At 41.5% G+C, this 16,172-nt stretch overlaps 1 protein-coding gene across 1 annotated transcript; it reads right to left on the minus strand.

Moving 5' to 3' along the window:
* Positions 1–4,095: 4,095 nt before the first annotated feature.
* LOC120298254 (copper-transporting ATPase 2-like) lies at positions 4,096–14,392 on the minus strand. Its single transcript, XM_039321770.1, has 7 exons — positions 14,167–14,392; positions 13,027–13,173; positions 10,226–10,368; positions 8,272–8,475; positions 8,056–8,173; positions 7,105–7,207; positions 4,096–5,355 (listed from the first exon to the last, which is right to left on the minus strand). The coding sequence occupies exons 1-7, from the start codon at positions 14,375–14,377 to the stop codon at positions 5,100–5,102; spliced, it is 1,182 nt and encodes a 393-aa protein (XP_039177704.1). The 5' UTR covers positions 14,378–14,392; the 3' UTR covers positions 4,096–5,099.
* Positions 14,393–16,172: the final 1,780 nt, after the last annotated feature.

Below are 16,172 nucleotides of genomic sequence, written 5' to 3' on the forward strand. Positions count from 1 at the left end.
TAGACTTTATCTACCAAGGCAAATAGGTGGGCGTGGAATGCTACAAGTACATCAGATGGTTGAAGAAGAAAAAATGGCTTTGGAAGAATATCTGAAGAACAATGATGAAGATGCACTGAAATTAGTATATCAGGAAGGCTTACTAACTACTGGAGAGACCAAACTGGCCTACAAGAAAGACCAAATGAAGAACAGAATAGAGGCATGGGAAGACAAAGCACTACATGGCCAATACATGAAAAAAATAGCTGGGAAAGCAGATAATAATAAAACCTGGCAATGGCTAAGAGCAGGAAAATTGAAGAAAGAGACCGAGGGACTAATTCTGGCTGCACAAGACCAAGCCTTAAGGACAAATGCATACAAAGTCAAAATTGAGAAGACAGCAACAGACAGTAAGTGCCGCCTATGCAAAGAAGCTGAAGAAACAGTGGACCACTTGTAAGCTGTTGCAAGAAGATTGCACAGACTGATTACAAGCAGCGGCATGACAAAGTAGCAACAATGGTGCATTGGAAGATCTGCAAAAAATATCATTTGCCTGTAAGCAAAAACTGGTGGGATCATAAAATAGAGAAAGTCATAGAAAATGATAAAATTAAACTGCTCTGGGACTTCAGAATTCAAACAGACAAGCACCTGCAACATAACACCCCAGACTTAACAATTGTCGATAAGAAAGACAAAAAAGTCTGGATAGTGGACGTGGCAGTGCCTGGAGATAGCAGAATAGAAGAGAAAGAACTGGAGAAGATAACAAAATACAAAGACCTACAAATAGAAATAGAAAGACTGTGGCAAAAGCAAGCAAGGGTAGTACCAATAGTCATAGGCTCCTTGGGTGCAATCCCAAAACAACTGGAGCACCACTTGAACACAATTGGCATTGACAAATTCACTATTAGTCAATTGTAAAAGGCGGCCTTATTAGGAACTGCTTCCATCCTACGACGATATCTGTAATACCATCAAACATCCACATCTGCCTATCCCAGGTCCTGGGTAAGGACTCGATAGGTAGACAAAATGCCAAATCCAGTCTGAACATCTGGCTGACTGTGCGATGATCGATAATAATAATAGTTGGAAGAGACATTGGAGGTTATCTAGTCCAACCCCTTGCTCAGGCAGGAAACCCTATATCATTTCGGACAAATAGCTGTCCAGTCTCTTCTTAAAAACTTCCACTATTAGAGCATTCACTGCTTCTGGACGCAGGTTGTTCCACTGAGTGTTCTGTCAGGAAGTTTCTTCTTAGTTCTAGGTTGTATCTCTCCTTGATCAGTTTCCATCCGTTGCTTCTTGTCCTGCCTTCAGGCGCTTTGGAGAATAGCTTGACTCCCTCTTCTTTCTGTCAGCCCCTGAAATATTGGAACACTGCTATCATGTCCCCCCTCGTCCCTCTTTTCATTAAACTACACATACCCAATTCCTGCAATTGTTCATCGTATGTTTTAGCCTCCAGTCCCCTAATCATCTTTGTTGCTCTTCTCTGTACTCTTTCTAGAGTCTCAACATCTTTTTTACATCGCGGTGGCCAAAACTGGGTGCAGTATTCCAAGCGTGGCCTTACCAAGGCATTGTATAGTGGTATTAATACTTCACGTGATCTTGATTCTATCCCTCTGTTAATGCAGCCCAGCACTGTGTTGGCTTTTTTAGCAGCTGCAGCACACTGCTGGCTCACTTCTTGTTCAATACAGAAACCAATGAATGTTATTATCCCTGCCTCCAGGAAACAAGTCCCAGCCAACATTAAATTATAACATTTTTAAAGAAAAAAACAGCAGGGGGAAGCACACTTCCTTTATTATTACCTATTTGCTTTGATTTGAAGACTACAATCCTGAGACATATTTGAACAAGGCTTTAGCAACCAACTATTATCCCAACAATTATTTTTGTTAGTTTCCTCGTTCGTACTAAGAAAATCAGATGCTTCTCAGAGTCTTCCTTCAATTTTTATTCAGTTTTCAAAGCAAGAGAAACTCCTTAGGGAGGATGCAAATATAACACATTTCTTTCCCTAGTATTCGCCTGCAGATTGTCCAGGTCATTACACAGGGGGGCTGAGAATGATCTTGTGATTCATTACATCTTCATGGGCAATGAATTTGGGCAGCGCACAAGTGCCGTATAGTAGCTACAAGTACCTTTGTCTTGAGTAGCTATTCCCAGAACAGAGCTTAAATGAGAATTTCACAGAGGAATGCAAATGTTATTTTCAGGCTAATTTTGAAGTTTCTTCAGTAAGGTACAATGCAGTGGAGGAAGTGAAGCAATTGGCGAACTACAGTAGTACAAAGAAGAGTCACAATTTCAAGGGGCTCTCGTTATTTTTTGCAATGCTGCTGGGAGAGAATCATCCATGGATGTATCGATCTCCATATTCCTTGTTTATGAAGATTCTCAGTCTTCCAGGTCATGGTTGTTCCAAAGGCAAGTGGACTTTTTCAAAAGGCAAGTGGACTTTCTTGGTTTTAAATGTTTTGCTTCTCATCCAAGAAGCTTCTTCAGTTCTGAAGAAAAAAAAAAAACCCAGGAAAGTCCAGTTGCTTTTTGAAAAAGCACCTTTGGGGTTTGCATTCATTGCTTGCACTCTAGCTAAAATAAATGTGTTTTAATATACATTAATATGCATTTAATATTGCGTTATAGTGATGGTAAGATTGAGTATGTTTGGAATAAGGAAAGTATTTTTATTACTATTTTAATGCCATTTGACAGACAATCATCACGGGAGAGAAGAGTACCCAAGACTATAAGAGCACCACCACTGGTGATGGAATTACTGGATTTAAATATTCCATTTCAGGAATATAAAACTCCACAATTCACTATCCCCAGCTCTTACACACTGGGCAACTTTGTTTTGCAATTTTGAGATAAATTCCAGCTGACTAAATACAGCACAGACTTTCATGGTGAAGCAATGATTTCAGCTGCTTGTCCCTTTCCACATTCCAAGTTTCAACACTCCCAGCATTTACTATTATATAAAAGCTACAAGGGCTGACATTGTGGTGTAATGAAAATAATCTCACACTTAACACCACAAAAACTAAAGAACTTATAATTGACTTCAGAAGGAAGAGAGATGCACATCTACCATTGTACATAAATGGTGAGGAGGTGGAGAGGGTGGGTAGTTTTAAATTTCTGGGCACTTATATCTCGGAGGACCTCTCATGGACTATGAATGTTAACATGCTTGTGAAGAAGGCACAGAAGAGGCTGTATTTCCTGAGAATGCTCAGGAAGATAAATCTATCTCAGCATCTACTTCTGTCCTACTATCACAGCGCCATTGAGAGTGTCCTGACATATGGCATTTTTGCATGGTATGGGAGTAGCTCTGTAGCAGATAAAAAAGCTCTACAGAGAATTATTAAACCACCACCACCCCCCAGAATATTATCGGACTCCAGCTACCAGCCCTGGACAACATCTTCGAATCTCGCTGTTTGAGGAAGTTGCATAACATTCTCAGAGACTCTTCCCATCCTGCTTACAATCTCTTTGGACTGTTGCCTTCTGGCAGAAGATATAGAACATTTAAAACTCGGACCACACGTTTTCTGAATAGTTTTTATCCCAGAGCTATAATTGCATTTAATAGTGAATTAAAGGGCCACCATCAATGAACTGTTGGATAGTATTACTTGGTCTGTTGGGTGGATGTTGGGTGGTTTTAGGGGTGGGGAATTGTGGTGGGTGGGAGTGTGTTTGGGGATTATGTGTGTGGGACCTGGTCTTTGGGTGTCACGTAAATTTCGTTGTATGTGTATACTGTGTATACACATACAATGACAATAAAGTTATTTTTTTTTATGAAAATTTCTGATCCATAGTGCCAGGTTCATTACAAATATTTATTTAGCCCCTCCCTCTCTGACTTCTGATGGTAATTTGAATTAAAGTGTGCAGATTTCATAAACAAATGGCAAATGTGGATTTATTTTTTAAGGTAAGATGCTGCAGTTATATATCTACAATAACTGAACCGCATGAAGTGCAATGAAAAATTGGATGAAATTATAAAAGAAATTAGAGAAGAAATTAGAGATTGTAAATAATTATTTTTTGAACCAGGTATATAAAGATGGGTTTATTTATTTCACTTAGGAAAAAGAATGGATTTATTTACTAGAATTTGTTTAATTATAATTTTTTTAAAAAAAAACTTCCATGCCTATTTTCCAATATTTGGAGCACTGCTCTAATTCCAATATTAAAAAAAGATAAATATAAATTCTTATTAGAATGTTTAGGGAACTGCCACACCTAACAATACTCTACTTTTGTTGCCTTCTGAAACATGAAACATTTGCCTTTTTATGGAACTTGAGGGAGATACAGAACATGGGATTCAGCATCATTAAGAGGAAACAAAATATATGGAACAACTTTCCATACGTTGCTTGATCCACTATTATAAAATGCACATGATATGAATAAGCCTGAAGGTTTTGTGCTTCTCTTTTATTTTGTCTTCTTTAAGAGAAAGCAGTAAAAACAGACTGCAAATATGAATATACTGCATATCCTAAAGCAGAGGCCCCCAACGTTTTGGGCACCAGGGACCGGTTCTGTGGAGAAAGATTTTTCCACAGACCAGAGGGGGTGTGGTTTCGTGTGCTGCCTGCATTCAGCAGATGGGGCTTCACTTCTTTGCGCGGTATGCTGCGGCCCAGTGTTGGTCCACGGACCAGGGGTTAGGGACCTCTGTCCTAAAGAGTATGATTACTTCTCCTCCATGTCCCTCCCTCAAGTATAACCAGCCTGATCATTCATTTCAACAATCTTATTCTGACCTTTATGAGTATATGGCTTTTCTGATATTGATCTAAACATGTGGTATTCAGTATTTGGTACTGAAATGCAAGCACTGCTCTATAGTTTGAATCACACATTATAATTAGCCCCTAACCTAATCCAGGAGCCACCAGGATCAGTTGAAAGTACACTCCTCCATTCAAATGAGAACAGGCAGCCAGTGCACACCAAACGCACTTCTCTGTAGATGCTCCAGAAACAGAATCTTAAGCTGCTCTTAGTCCCATCCTTGAAACCTGCTGCTCAGTATCAGATTATAGCCTTTAAATATATTGGTCTTCATCCTGATTGTTGGTGAGCAATGACCATTTGTCTGCTTCAGCCTCCAAGTCAACTGATGCCATGTCTGAAGTCAGGGAACAGAGAGACACTTGACTGATATTGTCCCAGGTGGCTAATTTGGGAGGTTTTTGTCTCCGGTCATCCATCCCAATATGGACACTAATTTGGGAAGGAGTCAGTGGCTTCATGCAGCCTTGAGCCTCAGCTTCATATTTTTCCAGGACAGTTTTCTTGTAACTATAGAAATAGAATAAATACAAACAAATATATTTCCAATAGAAGCACAGAGTTGGATGTGGCAGCTGCCTAGCAAATACTAGTACAGGTAGTCCTCAGTTACAACAGTTCATTTCGTGACCGTGGAAAGTTACAATGGCACTGACAAAAGTGACTTCTGACTGTTTTTCACATTTACAGCTGTTGCAGTGTCCCCATGGTCATGTGATCAAAATATCAGATGCCTGACAACTGGTTCATATTTAGGACGGTTGGAGTGTCCCAGGGGTCACTTGATCACTTTTTGCGACCTTCTGACAAGCATGGTCAATGGGGAAGGCAGAGTCACTTAACCGCCATGTTACTAACAACTGCAGTGATTCGCTTAACAAGGTGTGGCAAGAAAGGTTGTAAAATGGGGCAAAACTCACTTAACAAATGTCTCACTTAGCAACAGAAATTTGGGGCTCAATTGTAGTTGTATATCAAGGACTACCTATAATCTGCAAATCACGAGTCTATTTAGAAATGGGACTGTTGAATTGAAGAAGATATAAGGACTAGGTTTCTCTAGCCCAGGGGTAGGCAACCTTGGCTCTTTTATGACTCATGGACTTCAACTCCCAGAATTCCTGAGCCAGCCATACTGAGGGGAAAGGGAGAGGTTTCCAAGCTGAGCCATGCTGGCTCAGGAATTCTGGGAGTTAAAGTCCACGAGTCATAAAAGAGCCAAAGTTGCCTACCCCTGGGCTAGCCAGAAGAGCTCTTGATTTGTTAATTAATCCATGTCTTGATTTTGGATTGCTGAGCGCCTAATTTGTGAAAAACATCAAGCCAAGCGGGTGGAGTAGACACAATCTGCCTTATCACCAATATCATCATGTCTTGCACCAACATGTCAACAGTGGTGAAGTTAGTTCTCAACTTAATGGCCAGTCGTTTAATGACCATTTGGAGTTAAGATGGCCTTGGAAGGGTGCATTGCAGTTCACAAAACACTTCTTTATCATAAAATGTTGCCCCCCCACTCCCACCCCATGGTCACATGAGCACATTTCGGGCACTTGGCAACTGGCTCAAATTTAAAACTGATTGCAGTGTCCCTTAATCCTGTGACCACAAGGTTTTTTTTTAATCATTTCCTGGGATTTTTTTGCTAGTTTGTAGCAAAAAGTACCCATCCAAGAGAACTGATATAGACATACGCCTGCAGGATTCACTTAACAACTGCTATAAAAACAGTTGCAAAATTTAGTCCAGTCAAGTGGATTCCTCGACATGATCAAAACTCTGGTTCCATTTGTAATTATAAGCTGAAAAGTACCTGCAGTTGAAGGCATTTGCTCAGTATTTTGATTCTTAGAACCAGACTAGCCACTGCAACTATGGCTCATGTTTAGAAACTGTCAGTCCTCTTCAAGCAAACTTATTTAGAAAGTTCCAGCATGATGCTGGACAGAGGTAGAAGAAAGGCATTATCCGCCTTGATTATTACTAATAGCCTAAACTTAACAGTTTTTAGAAAAGGATACCCCAATCTTATTTGGTGATTGGGCAGAACTCATTCATTCAGGACTGGGAGATGACTTACCACCTCACACAAAAAGGTATTTAAAGGCCAGTGCTCTGACAGACGAGCACAATTCAAAGCACACTGAAGATGCCCCCCCAAATGGAGACGAAGTGCAGCCAAATCGCCAAGCTCGAAGATCAAACCAACAGCCCAACTACCAACCCGAGCTACTAATATTCAAACACATCTCAACTTACCATTTTAGCTGCAGGGAAGAGAGTAATACGGATACTGAAGATGCAGCCATTGCAGCTGACCCCATCCATGGCTGTAGCACAAGTCCTAAAGGCATAAATACTCCTGACACAAAAAATAGACACAATTTAGAATGTTGCTTAAATAAAGTTATATGTAGGCATCTCTAAGAATGCAGAATTTAGTCTTAAATCATTTTCTTATCACCTGTCTGCTCAAAGCTGAGGAGTTTTACTGCAAAATGGAATTATGTTTTGTGTATTTCTTCTACAAATTTGTTGTTTGCTTTCTATTTTTCATGCTCAGAATAACATCAGTTCAGTACAACTGGAGCTCACAACTGACATGCAATTATCAGAGGGACTTTACATCAGCCAATTGATTGTCTTCCAGAGGCATTGGACTTCCACTTTCATAAAGTCCTAGTTGGCATCGTCAAACAAGATGAGTCAAAGTTATGTAAACTAGAATATTTTTGACATTAAAATCCAATTGCTTAGCATTAGCAATAGCACTTAAACTTATATACCGCTTCACAGTGCTTTACAACCCTCTCTAAGCGGTTTACAGAGTCAGCATATTGCCCTCCAAGAATCTGGGTTTTCATTTTACCAACCTCAGAAGGATGGAAGGCTGAGTCAACCTTGAGCCGGTCAGAATCAAACACTAGAAGGCTGCTGAAGAGTATATTATTAATTAAGCCAAAAGCTTTTTCACCACAGTGCATTTTCCTTCTTAAGCACTCAACAAAATCAGGAGGGTCTTGAGATGTGAGTTTCCTTCTCTTACATTTTTCCGTCTCCTTTTTTTTCTTTCAAATAATTAATTATGGACATAACATTATAAGGCAACTCTTAATAACAGGAAAAGCAATACTGCTTAAACAAGTAACGAATCTCTTACTTACCTTCCACCAGCCCATCTGCTTGAGAATCATAGTACAAATAATTTACCTGCTGCTATGGGTATGCCAATGAGGTTGTATATTAAGGCCAGGATTAGGTTTATTCGGATTCTCTTCATTGTCTTCCTGGATAGATGGATACTTGCAACCACATCAAGCAAATTATTCTGTACCAAAAAAAAGGGGAGGGGTTGTTCCAATTTCTCAGAAAGTCCTAGGAATCTCCCCTACCTCCCCATCACCCTTTTTCATTTTGTAAGCTCACATGAATCAGCACAACATCTGCTGCTTCAATGGCGACATCTGTGCCTGTTCCGATAGCAATGCCAACATCAGCCTGGGCCAGCGCTGGTGAGTCATTGACCCCATCTCCAACCATGGCAACTTTTCTTCCAGAAGTTTGGAGCTCCTGAACTTTGGCTACTTTGTGAGAAGGGAGAACCTCAGCAAATACTTTTCTGATCCCAACCTAGATACAGAAAAACACCCTCTTGTTTGAATCCATGAATAAAAAAAGAGAATCTCCTGGGAGAAAAATACATGAATACGGGTTTAGAGCTCTTCTAAATCATCTGGTCTGGCATCGGTTTTCAAAAATAGCCAGAGAAATGTGAAGGGAAGAGCTGACATACCATCCCTAAACTCACTGCTGGCATAAAGCCGGCATGACTATTTTCAAATATTCAACCTCTTTTCCAGAGAGGAAAGGCTTTAATATTGGTTTCTTAAAGGTTTTGGGTGGATGAGGAAAGGCAGAAGTAATAGGCATTATAAAAGGTACAAATCTGTAAGAGGCGATTTTTAAACTTTGCTAAAAAAATATTATCACATGCACAGAAAGTTTCACAAAGAACCATACGCATCTTAAAACGAGGGTTTTAATTCAGTACTCAGATTTAGATACCGTACAGTATTGTTCTGTTCTCCCTAGAAATCTGGTAACTCTTAAGTATGGAGGAAATGACCCATACCAGGGCTGCCATCCACACAAAACTTATACCAGTGATGGTGAACCTTTTAGAGACCGAGTGCCCAAAACCCACTCCCCCGCCCCTGCTCTGCCTGCTGCCCTGCCTGCTCCGCCCCTGCCCGCCCCCTGCCCCACTCACCCATGGGGCCACGCACCGTATCCATGGCCCACCGCAGCAGATCGCCCAGGCAGCCCTGCAGCACCATGCCCTCTGCCCACACCCCTCAGCATCATCTGCACACTATAGGATGTGAGGGCAGAGTCTTGTCCCTGTTGCCCAGCTATGTACTCGGCTGTGCTGCTCTGTGTGGGCTGTGCCCGGGGGCGACTCTCCTCCAGGGGGGCTACTAGTGAGGAGGGGGCCATGGGGGGAGGCGGGGCTGGGGCGACGGCGCGTGTGCCCATAGAGAGGGTTCCGAGTGCCGCCTCTGGCACGCGTGCCATAGGGTCGCAACCACTGGCTTATACTTAGCTCTTAGGCTTCTCTGTCTGGTTGCTTGGAAGATAACCAGTAGAACATATTATTTGGACTAGGAATTATTAATCTGGGCCCTCCCAGCTTTTTTGAAATATAATCCTGACAAACATGGTATTGCAATGCTGTCTAGACTTGATAGGAAGTGAACTCTAAAAAATCTTGAGAATATCGGGTTGCATTTCCCTAGCTTAGATTGATAGGCTAGCGCAGGGGTAGGCAACCTTGACTCTTTTATGACTCGTGGACTTCAACTCCCAGAATTCCTGAGCCAGCCATGCTGGCTCAGGAATTTTGGGAGTTGAAGTCTACGAGTGATAGAAGAGCCAAGGTTGCCTACCCATGCGCTAGTATAAGGATAGTTGGATTTAAATCCTCATGTAGTAACAAACCTTAATGAGACTCCACGTCAGTTTCTACCCTGTCTCACAGAACCTTTTGGCAAAAGATTGGAGGGAACATGTCATGTTATATTCCTGACTTGTCTTGAGGAACAGTAGGATAAAGAATTATCGTGTATTTTAATGATTGCATTGTACACCCTCCCAATTTTATTCTACTGAAGCCAGCGCTACTTGTTTCAGCCTATTAATTGGTAGAATCCAATTTTGATGTCACATTGTATCAATTTTGTAGAATGCAAATCAGTTTTATATGCTGTAAGCACCTCCAAGAAATATGAAAGGCATGGTTACCTTCAAATTCAGCACCCATTCAATGAGCCAAACAAAGGTTAATAATTCTCTTGCATACCTTTTCGACAAGAAACCATACCTGAGTTGCAATTGCTTTGGCTGTTTTCCTATTGTCTCCTGTAATAAGCACCACATCCACGCCCATATTCTGCAATATGTGCATTGCTAAGGCTGCCTCTGGCTTGACTGTGTCTGCTATTGCCATCATGCCACAAAGCGCACCTACAAAAAAACCATATCTTTACTTACATTTATGAGATCTGTGTTATGGTTTCTCTGGGAAGCTCAAAATAGTCCTTGACTTGAAATCACAACCAAGCCTGGACTTTCAGTTGTAAGTTTTTAGGATTATTAAGCGAGGTGCCCACATGATGGCTTTGCTCAACGACTGCAACCTAAGCTCTCCCTGTAGCAGTTGCTAAGTGACCCCATAGGTCGGTGGCAACTACACAGGGGTATCTCGGGATGGGGAGGCCCACGAAGATCCAATAACCATCAGTATATGGAAACCTGCCATGGCTGGGCAGTGTCAGCTGGCTAGGTCCACCATTGCAGGGACACCTCTCCTGCCCCACTACACCAGGGTCTACTTATGTTTCTGTTGCCCTGCTCCATCCAAGCACATGGGCCCCATTATTGCAATGGTTTGGACAACTCCTCCAAATTGTGCAATTTGGAGGAGCTTCTGAACCATCATGAGAATGATGTCAATTGTTAGCATTTTCTCCTTTGGAGAGGAAGATGCTAGCGAAGCTAGTATTCTGAAAGGCTCTGAGACTCAGCCCTTCAGAACACTGAGGGTCAGAGTATGTGGTGTTTTCTCCTTTGGAGAGGAGAAGGATGCTAATGAAAGAGGTGGATTCCGGAGGAAAAAACGCCAAAGGGTCCGAGAGACGACGTCTCCAAGCAGCCCTTTCATTCTGTGTGCAGAAGAAAACTATTTCTGCAGGCAGGCTGAACAGGGCTTGGAAAGATCCGAGGGAAGGAGTTATCCAAAGGTGCTTTTTCAAAAAAGGCAACTGGGCTTGTTTTTTCTTCCCTTTTGAAAGTATTTTGCTTATCATCGAAAAAGCTTCTTCAGTTGTAACTAAAGAAGCTTCTTGGATGAGAAGCAAAACATTTTCAAAGGAAGAAAACAAGTAAGCCCAGTTGCCTTTTGGAAAAGCATCTTTGGGATAATCACAACCTGGATGATTGAGACTCTCCATAGACAGGGAAAGAGGTCTGCTCGACAGAGAGACTGAAAGAGCTGCCTGCCAGAGAGAGGCAGAGAGAGCTCTTGCACTGTGTGAAGGAAATTCCTTCTCTGGGTAGATTGAATGGGGCTTGGATCTTGGGGATTCAAGTTGTGTTCAGCCAGCCAGCCCAGCACAGGTGTTTTTCCCACTCCCTGTGCAGAAGGATTCTTTCAGCCAGCCTCTTTGAAAGCAAAAAAGTTGCTTGATAGATAGATTCTGGCCCCATGCAGGGTGGAGTCCCTCTGCCAAGCAGCTTTTTCAGTCTTTCAGGCTGGCTGAAAAAAGGCCTTCAGGACGGACCTTTTTCAACCATTCCCCAGGAACCAGCCAGGCAACAGCACCTTGTGACCTTCCCTGGTTGACTTTCTGGGGGAAGCTGGTAAGGAAGATTGAAAATGGCAATGACTGCAGGGTGCTTGACAATCCATCGTAAGTGTGAAGTGCATAGATTACAATCATGTGATGGCAGGGGTGTTGCAATAGCCGTAACTTTGAATACAGGTCATAAGTCCCTTTGTTCCGCGCTGTTGTAATTTCAAATCATCACTGAATGGATGGTCATTTAGTGAAGACTGCCTGTATGTGGTATTCCATACTGTAACCTTCCCTAGCCTAGTGTCTTCCGGAGATGCTGGACTTTATCTCCTGTAGTTCTCCATCCTGCATACCCAGTGGTGATGTTAGCAGAAGGAATTAGGGAAGTGAATGTTCAGTGCATCTGGAGGGCACCAGCACAGGGAAAGATGTTACCATACAACGGCTTCATAATTTGAATTTTTAGCCACAGGATTGAGCAACATCCCAGTAGCATAGCTTTGCACATTTTTCGGAAGTCAAGACATAATAATAATAATAATAATAATAATAATAATAATAGTTGTAGTAGTAGTAGTAGTAGTAGTAGTAGTAGTAGCAGGACCAGCAGCAGCAGCAGCAGTAGTAGTAGTAGTAGTAAAGTTGGAAGGGACCTTGGAGGTCATCTAATCCAACCCCCTGCTCAGGCAGGAAACCCTATATCATTTCGGACAAATGGCTGCCCAGTCTCTTCTTAAAAACTTCCAGTGTTGGAGCCTTCACCGCTTCTGGAGGCAGGTTGTTCCACTGGTTAATTGTTCTAACAGTCAGGAAGTTTCTCCTTAGCTCTAGGTTGCTTCTCTCTTTGGTTAGTTTCCACACGTTGCTTCTTGTCCTGCCCTCAGGCGCTTTGGAAAATAGCTTGACTCCCTCTTCTTTGTGGCAGCCCCTGAGATATTGGAACACTGCTATCATGTCCCCCCTTGTCCTTCTCTTCGTTAAACTAGACATACCCAATTCTAGCAACCGGTCCTTATATGTTTTAGCCTCCAGTCCCCTAAGCATCTTTGTGCTCTTCTCTGTACTCTTTCTAGAGTCTCAACATCTTTTTTACATCGTGGTGACCAAAACTGGATGCAGTATTCCAAGTGTGGCCTTACCAAGGCATTGAAGAGTGGTATTAATACTTCACGTGATCTTGATTCAATCCCTCTGTTAATGCAGCCTAGCACTGTGTTGGCTTTTTTGGCAGCTGCAGCACACTGCTGGCTCATATTTAGGTGATTGTCCACTAGGACTCCGAGGTCCCTCTCACATATCTTCCTTTAACCCTGATCAGTTAGCCTACCATTTATAGCCATCAGAATTGCTGTCTGTCCTTTCATTTCATGATCTCTCATGGCCTCATGAACATCACTGGAGATATGCAGGCCATTCCGTCTCATCCACTCCCGATTCCCAATCAACACGGAGTAAGTTTGAGACACTGCAGTATCTGTCAGATATAAGAAGGCAGAACTGTGAGGATTTAAATAAAGACTTTTATAAGCTACAGGGGAGGCTTTCTTAAGAACTGATATTCCAATCTGTTTGCTTAAAAGGTATCAACCTATATAACCTGATAAGGATGATAGAATGTCAATTTACTTGTCTTGGCAAGCCAATTCAGAATATTCTTCAAAACTTTCAAGATGTTATGAGAAGTACAGTGTTGTGGAATTAGATTTGTATAAGATCCGTTTACTGCTTGGCAATGATTGAAATTAGATAGGAAAGAGTACACAAAGCAAATATCTTTTTAAAAGGCACTATGAGGAACCAGGAACTAAGAAAAACTGAATTCCAGAGGGAAGAAAGGACTTTTGACTGCAAGTCAAAAGGGAACTGGAATGCAGAATGGAGCACATATAATCAGACAATTCTGACCAGGCTAAGACAAACTTCTTTCACTTGGAACTTTATAGATACACTGGAATTAAGATAATCATTGTACACTCCTGGGCATCTACCTTGCCTAACAAACAAATGGGCGATTTGATGGAGTTTTGCTTTCTTCAAAACAGACCGTGTGGTGTTTTTCTGTACTGGGGCAAGAACATGAAATTGCAGCAACTCTTCAGACTTGGTTGTATTGCTCATGTTGCTCACCATCTCGATTTACAAAAGCTCCTAAACTGATCAAAGCACTCTATTATCCAAGCCTTAAAAAAAAAAAAATCATTTGGAGGCTTTTATGAGGTCTTCTTCATTTTTAAAAAAAACCTAAGAAACAATATCTAATCTTGATCTGTTTTCCCCATCTATTTCTCCTTTCCAGAAAAGATGAAACCAGGAAGGAAAGATGGCACAGCTTTGACTGGTAGAGCATTTGAAAAGTTTTTTAACATCTTTAACCAGGAACATAGCCAACATGAGCTGGTTGGACCTACTGTAACTTAGGTAATTCCTTAAGCAAACCTCCTCCATTTCTAAGTAGCACCTTGCTTACCCCTTACTTTGGGAAGTGGAGTCTGATCTTTAACACCTTTATCAAAGCCATAAATATGAGGGCGGAGACTGATCACATCCTGCTCATCACCCAATATGATTTCAGTGCTGCTAACATTACAGCTTATTCCACATCCAGGAACTGTCTGAAAATTTTTACAGCATCCAAGGATCTCTGTGCCAAGTTCCTGTAAAATATATATTTTAAACATCGCTTTGAAGAGCAAAATGCTTCATTTTCATGCATAAATATAAACATTTAAAACAATAAGGAATTTTCAAAAGCTTTTCTGAAATAGCAATAGCATTAGATTTATATACCACTTCACAATGCTTTACAGCTCTAAGTAATTTACAGAGTCAGCCTATTGCTCCCAACAATCTGGGTCCTCATTTTATCGACCTTGGAAGGATGGAAGGCTGAGTCAACCCTGAGCCGGTGAGATTTGAACTGACAAACTGCAGGCAGCTGGCAGTCAGCAGAAGTAGCCTGCAATAGTGCACTCTAACTACTGCACCACCATGGCACATGATGATGATGATAATGATGTGAATATAAAAAGTTAATATGATATGTAGTTACTTTCTAGAATAATAGCTTTCCCAAATTTAAACTTGAAAAACATGTACAAAATGAAGTGTACTTTAAATTGAAATTATGTATCTCACTATACTACTTCAATTTTAAATCAGATTAGTACTATAAACTGGCTTGAAAAATATTTTACAGTTCAAAATAAAGGGTTTCTCACAGATATGCTGAACTTGGCTTAAATGTCACAAATTCTCTCAAAGCAAAGTAGCCCTTCTCTTTTTCAAAAAAAGTAGTTATAGCTTTGGGGGATATTTAACTTGCTTAGGTCTATTTGACAGTATTAAGAAATTATGGCCCTATGAAATTACTGAATTGCAATACTTGGTAATCCAGCCAGGATAGCCAACACCGAGGGATGCTGGGAACTCTGGTTCTGTCTTTCATCTCTCCATTTTAGATCAAGTTTGGTAGCTTTGCCCCCTCAAGTACTGAAGTCTCTCTTGTATCAGGCTATTACCCTGAGCCAGCTAAACAGGAATTGGGTGGGAGTTCACATCCAAGGGGTTCCCTGTGCAGCACATGTTCCTGGCTCCACTCAGCTCAGGAGTGATGCTTAAGAACAAATCTGAAAAAAGTGGATGCCCACAATGATCTGGCCATAAGAAGGTAGCTTCCTCAAATGGTGGTACTGACTTTGAAGAAATGCATCCTAGGAAAAAGCACTACTATTTTTCCAAAAGAACTGGGGAGAAGGGAGGTGTTACTTGCTAACTCTCTGTTCTTTAAACTGAGAGGGTTCAATTCTCTGATATTAATTATGACTACTGCCTGTACAGCATAGGTGGCACCATGCTCAATAGTAGTAACTGTGAGAGGGACCTCAGAGTCCTAGTAGACAATCACCTAAATATGAGCCAGCAGTGTGCTGCAGCTGCCAAAAAGGCGAACACAGTGCTGCATTAACAGAGGGATAGAATCAAGATCACGTGAAGTATTAATACCACTCTACAATGCCTTGGTAAGGCCACACTTGGAATACTGCATCCAGTTTTGGTCACCAAGATGTAAAAAAGATGTTGAGACTCTAGAAAGAGTACAGAGAAGAGCAACAAGATGATTAGGGGACTGGAGGCTAAAACATATAAGGAACGGTTGCTAGAATTGGGTATGTCTAGTTAACTAGGAGAAGGACAAGGGGGGACATGATAGCATTATTCCAATATCTCAGGGGCTGCCATAAAGAAGAGGGAATTAAGCTATTTTCCAAAGCACCTGAAGGCAGGACAAGAAGCAACGGGTGGAAACTAATCAAGGAGAGAAGCAACCTAGAACTAAGGAGAAACTTCCTTACAGTGAGAACAATTAATCAGTGGACAGCCTGCCTCCAGAAGCAGTAAATGCTCCAACACTGGAAGTTTTTAAGAAGAGATTGGACAGCCATTTGTCTGAAATGGTGTAGGGTTTCCTGCCTG

This window comes from Crotalus tigris, unplaced genomic scaffold (genome assembly GCF_016545835.1).
Source record: "Crotalus tigris isolate CLP2741 ecotype Arizona unplaced genomic scaffold, ASM1654583v1 scf7180000023827.205595, whole genome shotgun sequence".
Lineage (NCBI taxonomy): Eukaryota > Metazoa > Chordata > Lepidosauria > Squamata > Viperidae > Crotalus > Crotalus tigris.

What these genes read in the sequence shown, in the direction of transcription:
- LOC120298254 (XM_039321770.1), bottom strand. Translation starts at nt 14,377, where the DNA reads ATGTTTAAAATATATATTTTACAGGAACTTGGCACAGAGATCCTTGGA. An exon ending in TCCACTTCCCAAAGTAAGGG is followed by an intron (nt 13,174 to 14,166) that starts GTAAGCAAGGTG and finishes TATATCTGACAG; the next exon opens with ATACTGCAGTGTCTCAAACT. An exon ending in AATTCTGATGGCTATAAATG is followed by an intron (nt 10,369 to 13,026) that starts GTAGGCTAACTG and finishes GTTTTTTTGTAG; the next exon opens with GTGCGCTTTGTGGCATGATG.